Source organism: Spermophilus citellus (assembly GCF_964194105.1).
Source record: "Spermophilus citellus genome assembly, chromosome: 10".
In the NCBI taxonomy this organism is placed as follows: domain Eukaryota; kingdom Metazoa; phylum Chordata; class Mammalia; order Rodentia; family Sciuridae; genus Spermophilus; species Spermophilus citellus.
This window is the reverse complement of record NC_138197.1, coordinates 36,116,649-36,136,974: the sequence shown is the minus strand read 5'-3', so window position 1 is coordinate 36,136,974 and position 20,326 is coordinate 36,116,649. Positions and strand designations below refer to the sequence as shown.

The 20,326-nt window shown below is 32.8% G+C and overlaps 1 protein-coding gene across 3 annotated transcripts in view; it reads right to left on the bottom strand.

The window, feature by feature from the left end:
* Positions 1–808: 808 nt before the first annotated feature.
* LOC308658450 (killer cell lectin-like receptor subfamily E member 1) overlaps positions 809–20,326 on the bottom strand; it is a 34,375-nt gene continuing 14,857 nt past the window's right edge. For 2 of the 3 annotated variants that reach the window (XM_081311147.1, XM_081311148.1), the window contains 7 exons: positions 12,418–12,494; positions 10,672–10,759; positions 4,916–5,020; positions 4,545–4,583; positions 3,872–4,020; positions 2,971–3,071; positions 810–1,683 (listed from right to left, as the gene is read on the bottom strand). In XM_081311147.1, the coding sequence (XP_081167273.1) occupies positions 1,548–1,683; positions 2,971–3,071; positions 3,872–4,020; positions 4,545–4,583; positions 4,916–5,020; positions 10,672–10,747 (606 nt within the window). In that variant the 5' untranslated portion in view covers positions 10,748–10,759; positions 12,418–12,494 and the 3' untranslated portion in view covers positions 810–1,547. Of the gene's footprint in view, positions 1,684–2,970; positions 3,072–3,871; positions 4,021–4,544; positions 4,584–4,915; positions 5,021–10,671; positions 10,760–12,417; positions 12,495–20,326 lie in introns of all 3 variants that reach the window. The other variant, XM_081311146.1, reaches the window with a different exon arrangement.

The window sequence follows — 20,326 nt, the reverse complement described above, 5'->3', positions numbered from 1 at the left end:
CGCCAGCTCAGTATACTCCACGTGTATAACAGGTGTGGCTGACACATCACCCTGTACACAACAGAATATTTCCAAACACAGAGTCACTGCCACTCGAAGTAAAAGTTCACACCTACACTAGCTTTGATGTGACTGTATAATCTTGGGGACAAAGTAGAGGATAGTGGGCAGAAGGAATATCATGTTTGACAAACAAGATGCCACTGCAAACGATATTGGGAATCAAAGCATTGTATCTGACCAAGGAGCAGAGGATGTAGCTCAGAGAGGAAAGAAGGGGACCAAAAGTAAAGTTCACAAGTATGGATGTGGCCAATCACTATCGCTTTAGCTGTAATATTTGTGTTACCATTCCAGCAAGTGTGACCACAGTAGACATCACCAAAAATCATAACCATGATGATATTTATCCACCAAAAGAATAAGAAAGAAGAAGAAAAGTCAAAGAAAAATAACATGAGGGCCATAAAGCATTGATTGGATGGTACATACTAGAATTATTTTCCATGAGATCCTTTTTACCTGGGATTTTCTTCTGAGTGCTGCCATATCTAGTAAATTAGGTATGGTGAAGGGGAAATAGCTAATACTTTGCACTAAGCCTAGGTACAATATCTGATTCTTGTGTCTTGATCACATTATTTCTGTTGAAGTAGAATAGATGCACTAGTAAAATACATATTTTTCCTGTTAATATAATTTTACCAGTCTTATGGAATAACAAAGAAGGATGGTTACTATGTCAGTATGTATAGAAGCCACAGAAGTTTAGAGAAATGAAGAAAATATAAGTGCCAAATTGTTATCCTTATTATTTTAGTAACTCTAAAACCATCAAAATGATTAAATTGAAGTAAATAATTGTTTATTTCATATCTTTTAAAGATGCTTATCTAACAGAACAATTTAAAGAAATAGAAATTTTACAATTGGGATTTTAACCAAAGCCTTCTGTATCACTCAAATTTGTGCTTGTGTCTCTAGTTATCTCCATGTGCCTAGAGATATCTAAAAAGATTGTTGTTCTAATTGGACATTTATATTGTAATAAGATGAAAAACGAATCTGCAAAATTTATGAAACCATTCTATTTCTTTTGTAATCATACAGTTTTTCTTTCCATATAAAATCTTTGCTATTGCTTAACACTAAATTTTAATAATTTTATAGGCCATGCATGTATGTACACACACATACACACACACAGGATGTACAATGATAGTGACAATCATATAACTATATATAACATAGGATCTTTACTATTCAATTCTAACCTTATCTCAGGGGCCTTATCTCACTGTTTAATTCAGAAATCATAAGTTTCATAAAATGAATATTCTCCTAAATACTATCAGTGTTATTTCATGAAAAGTCATGTAAATAAAACTATCTGCTCAACAAAATTATTGTATACTTTAGTGACACTGGAATGCATTTGTATAGATATAATTTTTATTATATCAAAGATATAAATTTACATTATTTTTTCTATAAAGCTTGGCAGCACTGTCAGGACATGGGATTAAAAAAAGTAACTTTCATCTCTCCTATGACATTGTAGGATAAATAAGGTGCTTCTTACAAATGTAGCCTTGTTTCTCTTTACATGGTTCAGAAAAATAAATTTCTTTTGATTTGTAAGATAGACAGGTTTGTTGCATTTGAGGTCCAGGAAGTTGAAACCTAAAACAGAAGAAATATCACAGTTATAATGGAATTCTATACAATCTCAAAGGGAATATACAACTTTTGTTTTATGCAAATTTTAAAATTACGATTTTTATGTAATTTAACAAAATTTAATTTCTGTCACTTAGTGGCACAAACAAGTAAAATTTTAGTAAATTGAAAAGTTGATAAATTATAGAGGAACAGGCCCAGGAGTGGGCTATCTCCTCCCTGGCTCCAGAGAAAGGGAAACTGCCTCAGTTTCAAAGGGAAGGGCCATCTCCTCAACTACATCAGTCTAGGATACCACGATGGAGGGTCAAGGGTTCACGGCCACCATTCTGGTGGGGCCAGAGGATAGAATACTGCACTGAACCAAAAAGAATTATTCTTGAATCTTAAAATTTAATAGACTTTTCCCTAATAAATTTCAGACTTACTTGGGATTCATTATGACCCCTTTATTCTGTCTGATTTTTCCTTTTGGAATGGAAGTATTTGTCCTATATTTGTCCCATCCCTATGTCCTAAGATACAATAAATTATTTGGTTTCCTAAATTCTCAGCAGGAGAGGAATTTTGCCACAGAATGAGTCATGTACCAGCTCTGATTTTGATGAGAGTTAGATGAGATTGTAGACTTAAAGTTGATGCTGAAATGATTTAAGACCTTTGGAGTTGTTGAGAATGTATTTTGCATATGAGAAAGATGGAAAGTTTGGGGAGTCAGAGGGCAGTGTATTATGGATTGAACTGCATTTCCCCAAAACTCAAATGTTCAGATCCTCAGAAAGTTTGGAGATAGGGTCTTTGAATGGGTGATGTAAAATGAAATAATTATGATGAGCCCTAATTCAATATGACTGGTGTCACAAGAGAAGGAAACCTGGGCATAGTGCAAAGATATAGGGAGAAGATGGCTATCTGAAAGTCAAGGAAGAGAGACCTCAGAAGAAAACAACCTGCTGACATCTTGATGTCAGCCTCTGAGAGAGTATGGATCCTCCGTTTATACCACCCAGTCTGTGGTACTTGGTTATGGAAGCACTAGAAAACGAATGTGGTTTATAAGAAAGATTCTCAGGGAGAGCAGATTAAGGAATTAAATGTTAGTTACTTCTAGAATCTACAATTCTGTATATAAGATTGGTTTCAAATCACTGTTTCTTTCCTCTGTTCCTCAAATGTCCTTGAAATTAAGGCCCAGGTATCTTTCATTAATGTTCTTTTTGATAAATGCAGTTGTTCCTTGAGGCGAACATTATACTTAAAGTAAGCCCTTTATGTCAGATAGATACTTACAAATAAGGGGGCAGAGCTGAATGATTTTCCCATACCCACTGATGGAAAATGTCATTATAGTAGGCTCCAATCCAAAAGAAAGAGTTCAAAGAGAAGAAATTCTGGTGGTAAGAAAAAAAATACACAAATTATTATTTTTTCATCAACTGCACGAAAGAACCTTTAAAAAAATTCAACATCATATGTATATTTATTCAATTCCTCCAGCCCACAAAATCATTAATGTATCCTGTAGTACAAGACTATTTTAGATGCTGATGAGTAGCAGTGAAAAACACAACAACCTCATTTTATGGGAGATATAGAAAATAAATAAATTTTTTTTGAGTAAAAATAATAGTGTTGGTTTGAAGAAGAAAGGAGTGAGCTTTTTAAAAGAACAAAACCATCACAGATTTCTTGGAGATTAATTTTACCCCCATTATCTACCTCTTTGGGTGCATAATAAAAAGGATCTTCTCTATTAGGAAAACTGACACAATGGGAGCTTTACTTCAATGCTGATGCACATTTAGGACCCATTCTCCATCTTCTCACATAGTGTTCCAGATTCGGATGTACTGGTCACACAATGGTATTAGATTTGGAGCTACAAAGGCTATACCCTATTAGTGCTGGGATATACCAGGTTCCTTTTCTTTGATTGAGATATTCCTTATAATATCTGGCTCTCTCTGGATTTATTATTTGTATTTTTTTTATAAAGATAATATCAAATATTATTTCAAAATATTTTTCTCTTTTTTTACCCAACACATAGACCTATATTTTGCATGTGAAAATGGAAACAAAAGATAAGCTATTGGTCTAGTGCTGAATTTGGGCAAATGTTAAAGATTCCTCAGTTCAATCTAGTTAATCAATCTCTCTCATATTATTATGACACTCGGTAAAAACTCACCATCTCATCTCTGTTTATCTTTAGGAGGCTGGAATTTAGAGATAAGCAGACATTTTGACTCTCCCTCCAAGATAACTGTTCCTTGGAGAAGTAATAACAACTGCATCGGAACCAGACCCAATTCTTTGGACAAGGATGACAGCAAGGTCCTAGGCAAAGATTCTTTGTCATTGCACTGAGAAGATACACAAACTCTGATTTTGTTTATTATTTGTTAAAAACACACCTTATAAAAATACACTTTATGATAGCATAGGAATCTTATGTAAAGATGATAAAAATAGCTGAACCATTAGTTTTCTTACCTCTATGTCATTATAGCATTTAGAGACTGAAATACCTTCATGTTACATCACCAGATTAAATTTTTTGGCTGAAATTTTGACCTTTCAACATAAATTCTGCCTTTTCAAAACTTTGTTCTTATGTTATTTAATTTTATGACCCTGTAAACCTATGAGATCTCACAAGAATTTCTCAAATGAATTTATTTGAAAGTTACATAAACCTCTATCTCATAAAGTTGCTTGGGGGTCTACATTTTATAACTTCTGTAAGTACATATTGTAGTACCTTGCTATAAAGGCTCTATGTTTATGGAACTAATACAAATAATAAAAGTATTTTCTTCTTAAATCAGTATAAGAAGTCAAGCTATAAAATCATTGCCTACCTTTTTGTTGCATTGAGGAAGATGTTCTTTCAGAAAATGCTACAAAAATAGTCAATATCATATTTAGATCTTCCTTTAAATTAATACATCAAAATGAAATAATGAAAGTCTATATTCTATAAGCATAAGTCAAAAATTTTAAAGAAAATTTAAAGGTAAGTTTTTTGTCCCCACCCCCGCTTGATGCTGGGAATTGAGCCTAAGGAAGGCCTGGCACATCCCAGGAAAATGCTCTACCACTGAACTACCACCCCAGTCAAGGTAGAATTTTGATGAGGTAAAATTGTGAACCTAGTTTCTTCTTATCATATTATATGAAAGAAATAATGCTTCCAAGGGAAGACAATTTAGAGGACTCTCTGGTTACTCACAGTTTGCAGTAAAAAAAGCCACTGCAATGGTTGCAACCATCAGGAGAAGGAACATGACACCAAGCACACAAGAAATAAGCCTCCATGGAAAAGGTGAGCAACCCCCTAGAAGAAACAAAATCAGATGCAGACTCTTGATATAAAAACAGTGCTGAGCAATTGGTGAAGGTGACCCCCCTCTCACTGTCTTGACAAGGTCATAGTGAAAATAAGTGCTGGCAAAGCCACTCTCCCACTGTCTTGACAAGGCCACAGTGAGGTTGAATGCTGGCAAAGCAGTGCTGGTTGGTGGGAAACCGAAACCATGAGACTCTTTTTTATGTAATTGGGACTTTTCATTTTCATGCTCATGTTCTTGACAGGAGGCATGAGTATGTTAAATGCCAAACCAAATTAAATTTCAGATGGTTAGAACATAATAGGTAGTTCATGCCTTGAAGGCTGTTCTACTACCCCTCAGCATGTCAAGGACAAAGTAGAAAGCTGCTCTACTATCTCAGCACATTGAGGACAAAATTGATAATGGACAGCAATCATTCTCTGAAAGGTCACAAGAATTTTAGGCACCACATTGATTAAATTCAACTAGAACCCAAGCCCATATTTCCAGCCTTTTAGAAAACCTAATCATTATACAAAACTTACCATATGTAGTTTCATTCTTGATTAAGGAAAATTATGTTATACACTTAGGAAAGTCAAGACATATAAGGATACATTCTTTTCATTTCTATAAACCCTTTTTTACTTCACATAGGGATTTATGATGAGCATACTTAATATTGGTGGAAAATGGACTGATGTTTAGAACTTATTTTTTATTGAGAAAGATTATAAAGATATAAAACTAGTGCACCTTGACTGAGAAACAAAGAAACTCTTTGAGAAAGTAGCTCAAACAGTATTATGAGAATAAATTTAGGAATTAATTAAAGTAGCTTTATAAGACATAGTTTTAGAATAATGTTAGAAATATTAGTCTATTTAGATTCTTGGGTTTAGAATTCTTAAGTTTTTAGCTGTATGGGTTTCTGATATGTTTTAAGAATGGCTTATAAATTTTAGGATATTTTAAGTGTAAGACTTAAGGGGACTTTTTAGATGGGAATTTTAGATTAGAAATAAAAGTGCAGGTGTACTTTAAAACTTAAAGGTTAATGATAGATTAGGAGATTTAGAGTCTGGTTACGTAGTTTGGCATTAGTTAATAGTATATCTTGGGAAAATCTGAAAAAATGTAAATTAGTGATGCATTTTATTAATGATTGATAACTAAAAAGTCACATCCTGGAAAACTGTAAATTGATGTTACATTTTTCTATACCCCTAATTATGGTTAAGGAAATGTTATGTCTTGGCAAAGTTTTGAAATTGTATAATCAATGACATATTCTGAATCTATAATGATGAGAAAAATTGTAATAAAAGATGAACCAGAGAAAGTGCATTAGAGCTCTCTCTCTCTGGAGATTGCTCCAACGAAATAACTCCTGTCTCATCTTTTTGCTGACGCCACTCAACCTTCAGGACTCCCTGGACCTCGCTAGGGCTGGACACCAGCAAGCAATCCATAAAAGAAATATAAATATCATAACAAAATATGAGCAAATAATTCACAATTTATATAATGAAATAATGGAAGCAAAAAAATTAATGGCAGAGTACAGTCCTTAATTCATAAATTCTAGCTCCAAATACTCCTCTTTATTATTTCTCTCCACCTAAGAAAAGGAAAAAAAATTGAGCAAGAAAACTTTATGAAACCAAAATGAGAAATGATTCATTTAAGCACTGAGTTCTTTCCTATACAAAAAGTAAAAGTGGTTCTTGATTTTAATTCTTGATGGACTCAAACTAAAAAGTTTCTTCTTAGCAAAAGAAACAATCTGTGAGGTGACTAGAGAGCCTACATCTTGGGAGCAAATCTTTACCCCTCACACATCAGATAGAGAACTCATCTCTAGGATATTTAAAGAACTCAAAAAGCTAAGCACACACACACACACAAACACACACACACACACACACAAAAAAAAAAAAAAACAAATAACCCAATCAATAAATGAGCCAAGGACCTGAACAGACACTTCTCAGAAGATGATATACAATCAGTCAACAAATATATGAAAAAATGTTCATCATCGCTAGCAATTAGAGAAATGTAAATCAAAACCACTCTAAGATTTCATCTCACTCCAGTCAGAATGGCTATTATGAAGACAAACAACAATAAGTGTTGGAGAGGATGTGGGGGAAAAGGTACACTCATACACTGCTGCTGGGACTGCAAATTGGTGCAGCCAATATGGAAAGTAGTATGGAAGATTCCTTGGAAAATTGGGAATGGAACCACCAATGAATGACCCACTATCCCTCTCCTGGTTCTATACACAAAGGACTTAAAAACAGCATACTACAGGGACACAGCCACTTCAATGTTTATAGCAGCACAGTTCACAATAGCTAAACTGTGGAACCAACCTAGATGCCCTTCAAATAGATGAATGGATAAAAAAAAATGTGGCATATATACACAATGGAATATTACTCAGCACTAAAAGAGAATAAAATCATGGCATTTTCAGGTAAATGGATGGCGTTGGAAAAGATAATGCTAAGTGAAGTTAGCCAATCCCCAAAAAACAAATGCCAAATGTTTTCTTTGATATAGGGAGTCTGATTCATAGTGGGATATGGAGAGGGAGCATGGGAGGAATAGACGAACTCTAGATAGGGAAAAGGGGGTGGAGGGAAAGGCAGGGGGCATAGGGTTATAAATGATGGTGGAATGTGATGATCATTATTATCCAAAGTACATGTATAAGGACATGAATTGGTGTGAATATACTTTGTATACAACCAGAGATATGAAAAATTATGCTCTATATGTGTAATAAGAATTGTAAGGCATTCTGCTGTCATATATTAAAAAATAAAAAAGTAAAAGTGGCTACATTCTAAATTAGGAAGTTGAATAAGTACCACTTATTTATTTTTTCCCTTCCACACTTCCTCCTTTCCTTAACTCAGTGAACATATATGAAAGTGTACAATGTGTTATGAAGGATAATACCCAGGAACAGGGACACAAGTATGAGATGCAGCCTCCACTGAGTACTCACTTTCTACAACATTTGCTAAGTTAACACTTAAGAACTGAATTCTAGTATCCCTCTTCCTGCATCTGTATTGCAAATACCTGATGAGAGATGTTGAACAGCTAGTGCTCATTCACATCTAAAATCTGCATCTTCACCTTGATTCTCCAATGCATTTGACAATTATTTTATCTTTTATCAAATTCTCCTATTTTTTTGTCACCTTAATTCTTTTTTCAGAGATTCACCATTATGCCATCTGTCCTTATGGGAAATGAGAACAAAGATCAAAAGACTTAAAAAATGGAGTTTCTATGTAGGTAAAGTGTCAAAAGCTTTTTTCATTTTCCTTGAGATTTTCTTGGGTTGATAATCTCTGTAGATTTTAAACTACTGGAATTTCTATTGAATCACTTCACTTTCTTCTCTGCCATGGCAGAAAGCAAGATCTTAAAGGTACTCCTCACTGAGAATATCCCCATCTTTGGAGAACTAAGCATGAAACAAAGTAGGACTTTAGATGAAGGAAGCATCTTGGCATACAAGTTTAACCAAACTAGCTAGATATTTATGACTTGGCATGATTATTTTTTTACCAAATTATTTAGGATGGAAAATTGAAGGCATTCTTTCCTGGCATCTCCTTGAGGCTGCATCTCCTATGTGTTTCCATCAGGACTCAGAGCAGCCATGCAAGGACCACATATTTAAGCATTCAAATTTAGGAATTTGAGAAATGGCCCTTAATCTTGCCACAAGGTAGAAACACAGCAACCTGATCTGTGATACATAAAAATAATTTAATAAAAAGCCAGATAAAAAACAATTTATATAACAAATTTTATAACTAGAAAAATTACTATAAACATGCCAGCTATTCTCAAATTATATGAGTAAATAAAATAAAACACAATATTAAAAAAAACAGAATTTTGGGAACTTGATTAGTAGTCTGGAATAGTTTGGAAAATAGGCAAGTAAAAATAATAGAATTCTGAAACTTAATTAAAAGTCTCATTCTACTTTTGATTAACAGCAAATAGACTTAATTAGCAAGATTGATTTTTAAAGTGAGAGAATTGAAAAAGATGTCCCAGAGATAGACCCTAATTCATAAAAGTGTTAAAATATAATAAAGGACTCTCTCTCTCTCTCTCTCTCTCTCTCTCTCTCTCTCTCTCACACACACACACACACACACACACACACACACACACAAATGCCTCCATGAGTTACTAAGAAAAAAACTTGCAACTAATAATCATAGCTTTCCAAGACAGCTATACAAAATTTATACTTTATTTTCTTTCTTTTTCTTAATGAATATATGAAGTTTAGAAGACACAAAATATGACTCTATCACAAGCATATAATTGTACAACTACAATTCTATTCGAAACAGAATATTATCAGCATCCATAGGGTCAAAATGTAACCATTATCCTTATTTCCATTGCCACTAAATATTTTTTCTTGATTTGAACTTGATATAAATAAAGTCATACAGTACATGAAAAAGTTTTGTATATGAAAAGTTTCTTTATATTTCTACTTAATGTGGAAAGTAACATATACAGAATATACACTCCAAATCCTTATAAGCAGAAAACAGTATCATAGGGGACTTCTAAAATGTTTACTCTACTTTTAACATTTTCTTTAATAAACATGTATTATTCAATCAACAAATAACTATAAATTATGCTTTTTTTCCCTTAAAAGCTAAACACTTTGAATTTTATTACCAAAAACTCATGTATGTTTTTGTAAAAAATACTCCAAGGAAATCTTGGCAACCTAATTTTTATAGCCACAAGAAATTGGCTTCTACTATTTCAAAAGCTTGCCAGCTTACTTCTAATCCTTCATATCTTTCCCAGATCATTAGGTCTGAAAAACATAAGCTGGCTGCAATCAGATGCAGAGTTCCAGAAACAAGACTTAAATGCAACTTCCCATTACATTAGCTGCATTAAATCTTAAATAGGGGTTAACTTTGTTGTTGCTATATGCAATTTGCGATCCAAATTTGAAATAAATACGTGTGTCTTTTATTTGTTTCAAGAATATGGAACAATCAAGTATCAGCTGCATACCACCCTCTGACACAGAAGTCAATCCAGTCCAATTATATGTTGACTTCTTGCACAGTAAAATTCTCAGGCCTCAAAACAACTTTCTTAAGTTCAGCCTCTCAAGCAGCTGTGCCCCATAATTTTTTCCACACTTTGATACCTTGAAGTCTGTAGCAAGAGAATTTCCAACTTTTTTGACTTATTCAAATTTTATCCTTCCATTCATGTCTAAAGGAACTCTCACCTAAGCAATGAAATGTCTAAACTATACAGATTATCTTTCAATTTATTTATAATATTGACCATTTGGCCTTTGTCATAATCTACATTGTCAATACTCAATATTTTACTTGCATTTCCTAATTAGATTTGGAAAAATTTTTTGCTATATTTTTGTATCTCCCCAATACATTACACAGATTACTACATAATTTTCATTCTGTATATGTTTATTAAATATAATATTTTACCTTTGTTAATGATATTGCTTGCCATGTTATTGTGTTTTTTTAATAAAGTTTATGGTCTTTTACCTTTTTCCTGATGAATGGCAATTTGTTCAAACTTAATTTAGTCTTCATACCGTTTTTCATTGTGTGTTTCTGCTGATAATTCTCATTCAGCGTAGTAAAAGTTGTAGGCTCCTCATTCATTTTCATATAGGAAAAAAACTGTGAAATAAAGAATGCAAATATTGATATGTCACTCTGTAATTTGGAAAGGTATCTTATAATAAAAACAGGGGTAAATATTTTTTAATATTTGTGTTGAAGAATAGAGATGCCTGTTACTTTTTATAGATAAAATTAATGCCATTAACAAAGGATTGAAAACACAATTATAGATCTGCAATGATTTTATTTCCAAAAATTCTAAGCCTATCCCTCTCTAGCATCATTGTAATTTAAATAAAATAAAAGCATTAATTTTATTATTTGTACTCCCTAGTAAACATTTCACAATTTATGATTAAAGCATGAGGTTAATATTTGCATTTCATAATTAATAAATATTGGACAAAGCATCTTTCTTTCATATTATTTTAGGATTTATTTTTATGTGTTGATTTTTATAGTTATTTATGTACATATTATTTTTTTAGTTTTCTTTTTTGTTGTTTTAATTTATTTTTTAAATACACCACAATAGTGGAATGCATTACACTCCTTATTACACATATACAGCATAATTTTTTATAACTCTGTATATAAAGTATGTTCACACCAAATTATGCCATTATAAATATACTCTTTTTTTTTTTTGCATTACAATTCTTAATACAGATAAATGCCCAGAAATGAAATTCACGGGTTGTGGAATAACTACATGTTTAGTCTTTTTTAAAAAATTTTGTTATTAGTGCGTTACAATTAAACATACTAGAGAGATTCATTATGACATTCTTACATGCACAACATGACATATACCCTATTGATGTAGACAGTCTGTTGATTTACTAGTTTATTTCTTTATTTTATAAAAAAATCTTCTTTATTTTGAATAAGTAAATAAGGAATTTAATTATAAAAAAGTAATTAAGACAGACTAAATACCAAAACATATAAGTTTCAAAGTTTGAAGAATTTTTGGTTATAAATATTTATTAAAATTGGTTTTCGGCATCAAAACTGGCAAAGCACTGATCAGGACAAAGTCTATTATTTGTCAGACTTTAAAATACCTTACTTGCCAGGTGTGATGGTACACGCTTGTTATCTCAGCAGCTTGGGAGGCTGAGGCAGAAAGATCATGCGTTCAAAGCCAGCCTCAGCAATTTAGGGAGGCCCTAAGAAACTTTGACCCTGCCTCTAAATAAAATATTTTAAAAAGAGCTGGAGATATGTATGGCTCAGTGGTTACAAAAAAGAAATAATAATAATAATATCTGACTCGGGGCTGGGGGTGTGGCTCAAGCGGTAGCGCGCTCGCCTGGCATGCGTGCGGCCCGGGTTCGATCCTCAGCACCACATACCAACAAAGATGTTGTGTCCGCCGAGAACTAAAAAATAAATAAATAAATATTAAAAAAAAAATTCTCTCTCTCTCTCTCTCTCTCTCTCCTCTCTCACTCTAAAAAAAAAAAAAAAATAATATCTGACTCAACTTTCCAAGCTTTTACTAAGAAAAACTACTAGACATGCAGCAAAGATTGGGAAGAAAAGAGTCAAAGAAAGCAAAACTTTGATAACTTAAAGCCAGAAAATAAACTGCAGTTTTTAAAGTTAAAATGTCTAAAAACATACAGAGTCTCCCCTAAAAATTTCCTAGTGATTGTTTGTTTTAAAAGTTGAAGGAGGGAAAATTATGAATGAAGTAGAAAAGGTTAAACGTACCTGAAATGAGGAGGAAATTTCAGAAACTTGAACTAAAAATTTAATATGTGGGAAAGTGAGGAGGAGGCAGGACCTGGTAAATTAGAGCAGAAATAGAAACTGTCAATCCCAGTAGAAAAAACGTGCTTGTTGGGTCACATTTGATAGTTAACTACAGGAACTTCACAGCCACAATATAGGTGAGAGCACTGCTTGGAAGCCAAGCAAAGTAATGTATTTCATTTCAAGCCATGATAAGCATAGAGAAATTAATTTCTTATGATTGGAGAATCTGGTGTCTTTTCAATTACAGTAACCAGAGTAAGTCTATTCACTTCAATAATCTACAATACAGCAAATTAATTTGCTGCAACTTTCAGGAATAGTATTTATTTACTGAAAAACAGGTATGTTGTCTTTGTAGAATTAAGGATAAATACATCATTAATAAACCATTAATTTTTTGTATTTTGAAAGAGAGATTATAAGAAGATGTATGTGGCTCAATCATAGAAACATATTGCTGACTTGTGCTCTTTCTTTCTTACTGATGCACACTTCATATTCTCATTTTTATTTTTCTCTGTTATAATGGTTTTGAAAAAAACTCACATTTGTCCAGTGTATTATATACTTTCCTCCTAAAAATATGAATGGTATTATTTGTACACATACATATAAACTTATAAAAATGACCCAATAAATTAAATGTGATTATACATCTAGAGATATATTAGGTATATAAAGAAAACCAAAGAAAAGAACACTTTTATTATTAATGACATTCAGAAAGAGTACAAATAGTTATGAGAAGTAAGAAAGGTAATCACCATTCTTAGAATAGTTTCATAATGTTCTAATATGCAGAGGCTCTTTGGGCCATATGTAGTTTTCTTAAAATAGCAAAATAAATTTAAAAATCTGTTGTTTGGAAGTGTTTTGTTTATTTTGATCAAAACTCATACTCTGTTGCCTTTTAAACTATTACCAAAATCTCAAGTCATAAGAATTAATAATCTTTCTCCACATCTTATTTCTATGAATACAATGGTGGTAAGGATCAAGAGGTACTATATTTAAACTCAGGTTTATGGGGTGATAGAGATCCCAAATACAAACTTTTTACCATATTAAATAAGGTGTTGGTGATAGTAACTTAATGAAACATGGCACTTGTAACTGTGAGTTCAGTTAAAGCTCTTTCAATGATCCTTTCTTTATAAGACTTTCTCCCAGTGTGTTAGCTTTTCTTTACTGTATCAAAATACTTGAGAAAAATAATCTTGCAAAGAAGAAAGTTTTTCTTTGTTTTTTTTTTTTTTTTTTTTTTTACATTTTTCAGACGTTTCAGTCCATGGCTGATTGGCCCCATCACTTTGGGGGCTGAGGTGAGAAGGTACATAATGATGAGGAAGAGGCATTTAATGGAGCAAAAATATATTAACCTCCTGGTGATAGTCAGGGAGAGAAAAGGACTGGAGTCCTTCTATCTCCTTTGAGGGCATACTACCAAGACCTAACACTTCTCATAAGACCCCACTTCTTGAAGTCTCCACTACCAGCCAATTATACCAAGCCAGGGATTATACCAAGCCAGGGATCAGATCTTTAATACACAGGCCTTTGGAGACATTCAGTAATATAAACTAAAGCACCTGATATAGACCTAAGACCATTTACATTACCCTAATAAATAATTCATTTCAATGCATTATCTGTTTTTGAGACTACTTTGCACTAATTTGCCTCAACATATAATGGAAGTTAATAATCAGAAGGATATTACAAAAACAAAGTAAAAATACAGACTGTTTCAAAATTAACTGATATATTAATAACCAAACTTTATCTATGTCAAAAGGTAAGTTTCAGATAAAGTGACTCAGGAGCAAATATTCCTTTCTCTTTATCTAGTTACAGACCCCAGATGGACAAACCGAGATAGTAAAATTATTTTTTGAGACATAATATTTGTGCATCTTAATGTACATTTTCTTTTTTGAACCGGGGATTAAACCCAGGGGCACTGGATCATTGAGCCACATCCTCAGCCCCATTTTGTATTTTATTTAGAGACAGGGTCTCACTGAGTTGCTTAGTACCTTGCTAAATTGCTGAGGCTGGTTTTGAACTCACAATTCTCCTATCTCAGCCTCCGGAGCCCCTGGGATCACAGGCATGCACTACCGAGCTGGGCCTTAGCATACATTTTGGTAACTCAATACATGTACAAAATATATAATAATCAAATTAAGATAATAAGCACTTCCATCTCTTCAAACATTAAACATTTTCATGTGTTGGGAATTTCATACTTTTCTAGTCATTTGGAAGTATAGATTATTTAAATCAATATGTGCCCTTCTATGCTACAGAAAAACAGAATTCCTTCTCTCTGTGTTGTGGTGCCCCTTTTTGAACTTCATTCCCTCCACAATCCCCCTCTTCATTTCCTGGACTCTATGAACAGTTTTATTCCATTCATCTATGTGATTCTTTTTAGTTTTCACAAATGAGAATATGTGGTATTTGTCTTTCCACGTGTCTTATTTCATTTAACATAATGACCTTCAGTTCCATCCATCTGCTGCAATTGACAGGGCAGGATCTTTAATGGAAATGGTATGAATTTCTGAAAGGCTCTGGAGGCCTTTAGTTTGTCAGATGTTTGTAAGCAAAACAACCCAGGGGAGCTTTTTCTTTTGCTCATCCTTTCCTAGTTTCCAACCCCATTCATAAACGTACTCTCCCCAAAAAGAGAAATCAAAAAAGTTACCATCACCATCTTAAGATTCAATAAGACTTGAGAGAGAACTTGAGATATAAATGCTTCTTATTAGGTTGACAGCCTAATGCACCAGAACAGGTATAAAGACAGGAACACAGGACAATTTAATTCCTGAGGAATCTTAGCATGGTAGACTATATATATATATATATATATATATATATATATATATATATATATATATATATATATCAAAGTTAGTCTGCCTTACAGCAAACAGAAGGACCACACTACTCACTTCCTTAAAGTTGAGATCTACAAAGCCAGAGTGATAGCATCTCCTTTGTACTGAGACAAAACTACAAAGGGAGCAGTTGAGTTAAGAAACATATTACAAGCTGCCTTGACCTTCTTCCATCCCTGGGCTTGACAAGTTCAAACTAAATGGACTTTTCCTGCATGAAAGGTATAACCACAGCCCTCAGGTCATCTTCACTGCAAATGTGTGGTGAATGTGAGAAGGAACTTGTTATGCTTTGTAAAAAGTCAAGTGTGAAATAATTTCACACTTTTTCTTGTCAAGATTTGTCAAGGTTGCTTATCAACAAATTTTTAAAAAATTAATGAATTGCCCAAGATTTCGTACACTGCTTCTAAAGAATTCCTATCTTTAATTTTGTTGGAGGCATTTTGATATTATGGCTAAAAGCACATGTTTGGTATCACATTAAGTCAGTATATTAGTTCGACTGTGCCATTTATAATTTTTGCATTCTTAGTCCAGCTTAACTCTATGATTTATTCCTTAATCTGTAAAAATAAAGAGAATAAAAGTACTCTCATCAAAGAATTCTTCTAGAGATTAAATGAGAAAACATGTTAACTACTATTATTGGGCTTTTGTTTCTAATTCAAAACATTTTTTTAAATTTTTTGGTTTAATTTTGTAATTTTTTTCTTTCAGAAAATATCTCGTGAAGTAAAGTCCTCATGATATAGCAGAATCAAGGACTTCCTCAATTGTGTAATACAAGGGATAATACCAACTCCCCTTTCCTATCTTAATGCCTAATTTAAAATCTTTCCCAATTTTATGCTGATGCCAATGGTCCCATACTTGAAAACACATGCACTTTGTTCATGGCTAGATAAAGTATATTTTGTCAGTCATGTATACTTTATTATATATGATATAATTGTAGATGCAAATGAAACTCAAAAATGGTATTTTCAGGTGTGAAAGAGTTAAAATCTATTGTAATAGATAATGATGTTCCAACTAAGCACATGGTTCAAATGAAAAAAAAAATGTACAACCATCAATAAGAAAGTATATTTAAATATAATTTCATACAAAACACATATTAAAAAATCTGAAGTTTATAAATGTCAGTAAACAACATGTACTGTCATCAGAATTGTTTTGACACAATACTGCCCTCTGTGCCATTAAGAACAATGGCCACATAATATTTCTTAGGAAAGTATCCCCTAATGTCTCTAACTTCTGATGCTCATTAGTGAAATTCTATGCTGGATATTATTTGCTCTGTGAAAGTTCTATAGACGTTGTCTTTGAAAGTCTTGTAGAAAAAGAAAAGATTGTAGAAATTTTAGGATAAAATACAGGATTAGAAAATTCTATTCCATTTGCTAATGATACTAAAATCATCTGTTGACTTTTAAGTGAAGGACCAACAATGTACACTATCATTATTACTACTCTGCATTGCCACTGTCACCCGTCAGAATCAAAGTCAGAAATAAGCAGATCTCAACTGCCTCTTAGCCAACAGTAATGGTAAGACTCCGTATATTTTAAGATGTATCCTGATATCATAGATGTTAAAATGTGAAAACAACATACCTTAGATTCAATGAAACAGATAAAAGAAAGAAAATGTGAAGGTGAAGCAAAGAATAAAAAAAGAATAATAAATAAGTATTGTAAATCTAAAAAATATGCAAAATACTACATTAAGTCTGTCCAAGAAAGTTTTAGGTATTAGGTTTAAAAAGTATCATAAATTCTTAAATATACAAAGGGAGAGATGGTTAGCGTTAAAATAAATATGTGTTCCTTATGGGACAGAAAACATGGCAAGAGAGAAACTAGGAAATTTTTAAGGCACATAAAAAAGCATAATAAAACTCCCTGAACTATTTTTGCAGTGAAAATTAACATATTTAAACAGACATCAAAATCTATATTTTTGGCTCCATGAGGACAGATAGAACACAGATAAACACATGTACAGAATCTACTGATGGAATAATCAATGTACATGCAATGCATTCATACTTGTTTATATAGATAAATTCAAACAGAGAGTTATAATACTACTGGAATAATTGAGGTAAAAAGAAATTATATTTTCATGTAATTATGCATATTGCTTTCTGTTTATTTACCTGGTTTGGGTAAACCTCTTAGGCAGTTAGCTCTTCCAATTGCTGGCTAGGTGAAACTGAGTACATTAGTTGACAATCCTCAGTGGCCTTACTTGTAAATGTAGGCAGTGATAAGATTTACTCACTGCATTATAAAAATGGTTATATGAACTAATTAGTCCAAATGCTTAACAAAAATTCTGCCACACAGTAAGCATCAAGGACGATTAATATCACCATGTTATAGTTAAATGAAGTTAAAACTGAATTATTACTCTGTCAGAGTATGGGTTCCTTCAGTTAAATTGAGTTTCATGATTAATGAGACCTTTTCTCATTTTATTTCTGACTATATCTGGTTTTGGTTTCTAGAGCTTGATATGTCATAAACTGATTGACGGTGGGTGAATAAGGGTATTGGTTACAAATGGGTGGTTTGACTGTTCTTGAGCCTAATATGTAACTACAGATTTGATTATTGATCTCTAGTTCTCTGTCATAAATTGTCCCCAATCTTTGTTCAGACATTTACTTGTCTCCCTTTGTCTCTTTCCTTTGATGTTTAAGTTTCAATAGCAGAATCAAAGACCACAGAGTTTTATGATGTAGAAATTTTCTCTTATATTCCCTTGCTAGGAGCTTCAGAACCATTTTGCTGGTCCTTAATAAAGCTGCCCAAGCTTTGGCCAACAAAGAGTGACCTATTTTCTACAAGTCTTTGGCTATTTCAGAATAAGAAACCCAAGACGTCAACAACTCACCATAGAACAATGGTTTCCAACCACATATGCAGGCAACCACAGCAGTAGCTCCTTGAAGGTCTGCCGAGGTATTAACACCTTATTTTACTCCCACACACATTTATTAATTAGTCATATATACACTAAAAGTGACACAAAATCATTGTATTTTGAAATCGTATTGTTTTTATTCTTCTCTACTATGGGGAATAAAGACCTCTTTCAGTGAGAATCCCTGGCAAGATTAATATTCCATATTATGACATCTTTAATTCACACACCCCTTTCTCCTAGTTAGAGCCTCATTTTGTAAAATTATCAGTCAGTGTCTAACACTGATGGAAAATAATAATATCCAGATTTTTCTTATTGTTTCATATCTTCTCTTGTGGTTGGTTTGTTTTCACATTTTAAGCTGACAAAAAAATGTTATATATATTTTAGGGTTTCAATATGGTGTTTTGTTATACATACACATACACACGTATCATGAAATGATTAAATCATGATAATTAACATATTCAACGTCTTCATACTAATTTCTGGTTCAATAGACCTCTAAACATTTTCTACAGATAAAATCTGAAATTTTATGCTCTTTGACCATAACCTTCTCATTTCCTACCACTCACAGTCCCTGGCGACAATCATTCTACCTTCATTCTATGAGTTCAACTTGTCTAGGTTCCACAGAACAGTATCTTTCTGTGCTTTGCTTATTTCACTTAGCATAATGTTTTCCAGGTTTGTCCATATTGTCACAAGTAACAGATTTTCCTTTTTCTAAAGCTGAATATTATTCCATTGTGTGTGTGTGTGTGTGTGTGTGTGTGTGTGTGTATAAAATGAGGCATTTAACTAGGAGAAGGGGTATGTGAATTACACACACACACACACACACACACATATCAAATTTTCTTTTTCTATTAATCTGTTGATGGACACTTAGATTGCTTCCATATCTTAGCTATTGTGAATAATGCTGCAAAAAAGACATACAGATGACCAACAGGTATATGAAAAAATGTTCATCATCACCAATCATCAGGAGTATGCAAATTGAAACCACATGAAATATAACCTCAACTGTTAGAATGCTATTATCCAAAAGATAAAATATAATGTGTTGATGTGGATATGAAGAAAAGGAAGAATTTTTACACTGTTGGAAAGAATATAAATTAGCATAGTCACTGTGGAAAACAGTATGAAAAACTAAAAATAGACTTATCATACAATCCAACAATCTCACTTTTGGGTGTGTATCTAAGGGATTGAAATCAATATCTCAAAAAGATTTCTGCATTGCGTTCTTTTGCTTTTGGATTTTGCAAACAACCCATTATCAAGCAGATAGTGGTGAATAATTGTTTTGAATTGGAGAGGGGGGAGGAAAAATTTAATATGTTTTCTTGTTTATGTCCAAACTGGAGGTAAATCAAGTATGTGCACTCAGTTAGACACCCTGGTCCAGAATAGAGCTCTAACAGTATCAGAAGAGGTTGTTTCATTAAAGAGTCTTCCAACTGGGCCCCGAATCTTCTCTGAAAATGGTTTGAGTAATGTATTTTGGTTAATATTTCTGAATGATTTGGTTATTGTTACTGTGAAAAATAAAATTAAAAACTTATCCCATACTAGTATGATGAAATCAACATGGTATTGAGAGTCCAAGTACAAGCGCAAATATCAGGATCAGCATTTTAGAGAACAAATCAAACGCAGAGTTGAATAAGAAATTAAAATTGGTGTGTATCTCCTGTTTTTCTCTTTATTTATTTTTGTTGGAGAGTCCACCTGTGATGATTTTCTTCTAAAGCATATTACTATGGTGAAACCAAGCCCCTACCCCCAATACAAAAAAAAAAAAAAAAAAAGAAAGAAATGAAAAGAAAAAAAAAGGCACTGTAAAAAACACAAAATGTTTTAAGAAAGATAAGATGCAGCAAAGGGATCCAACCAAGAGTGGAAAAAATAATACCAAAAGTGATATTTCTTGTGCATTTCAAAGTACCAAGCACTTTCCATACACTATTATATTTAATTCCCACAACCACCTCATAGCAT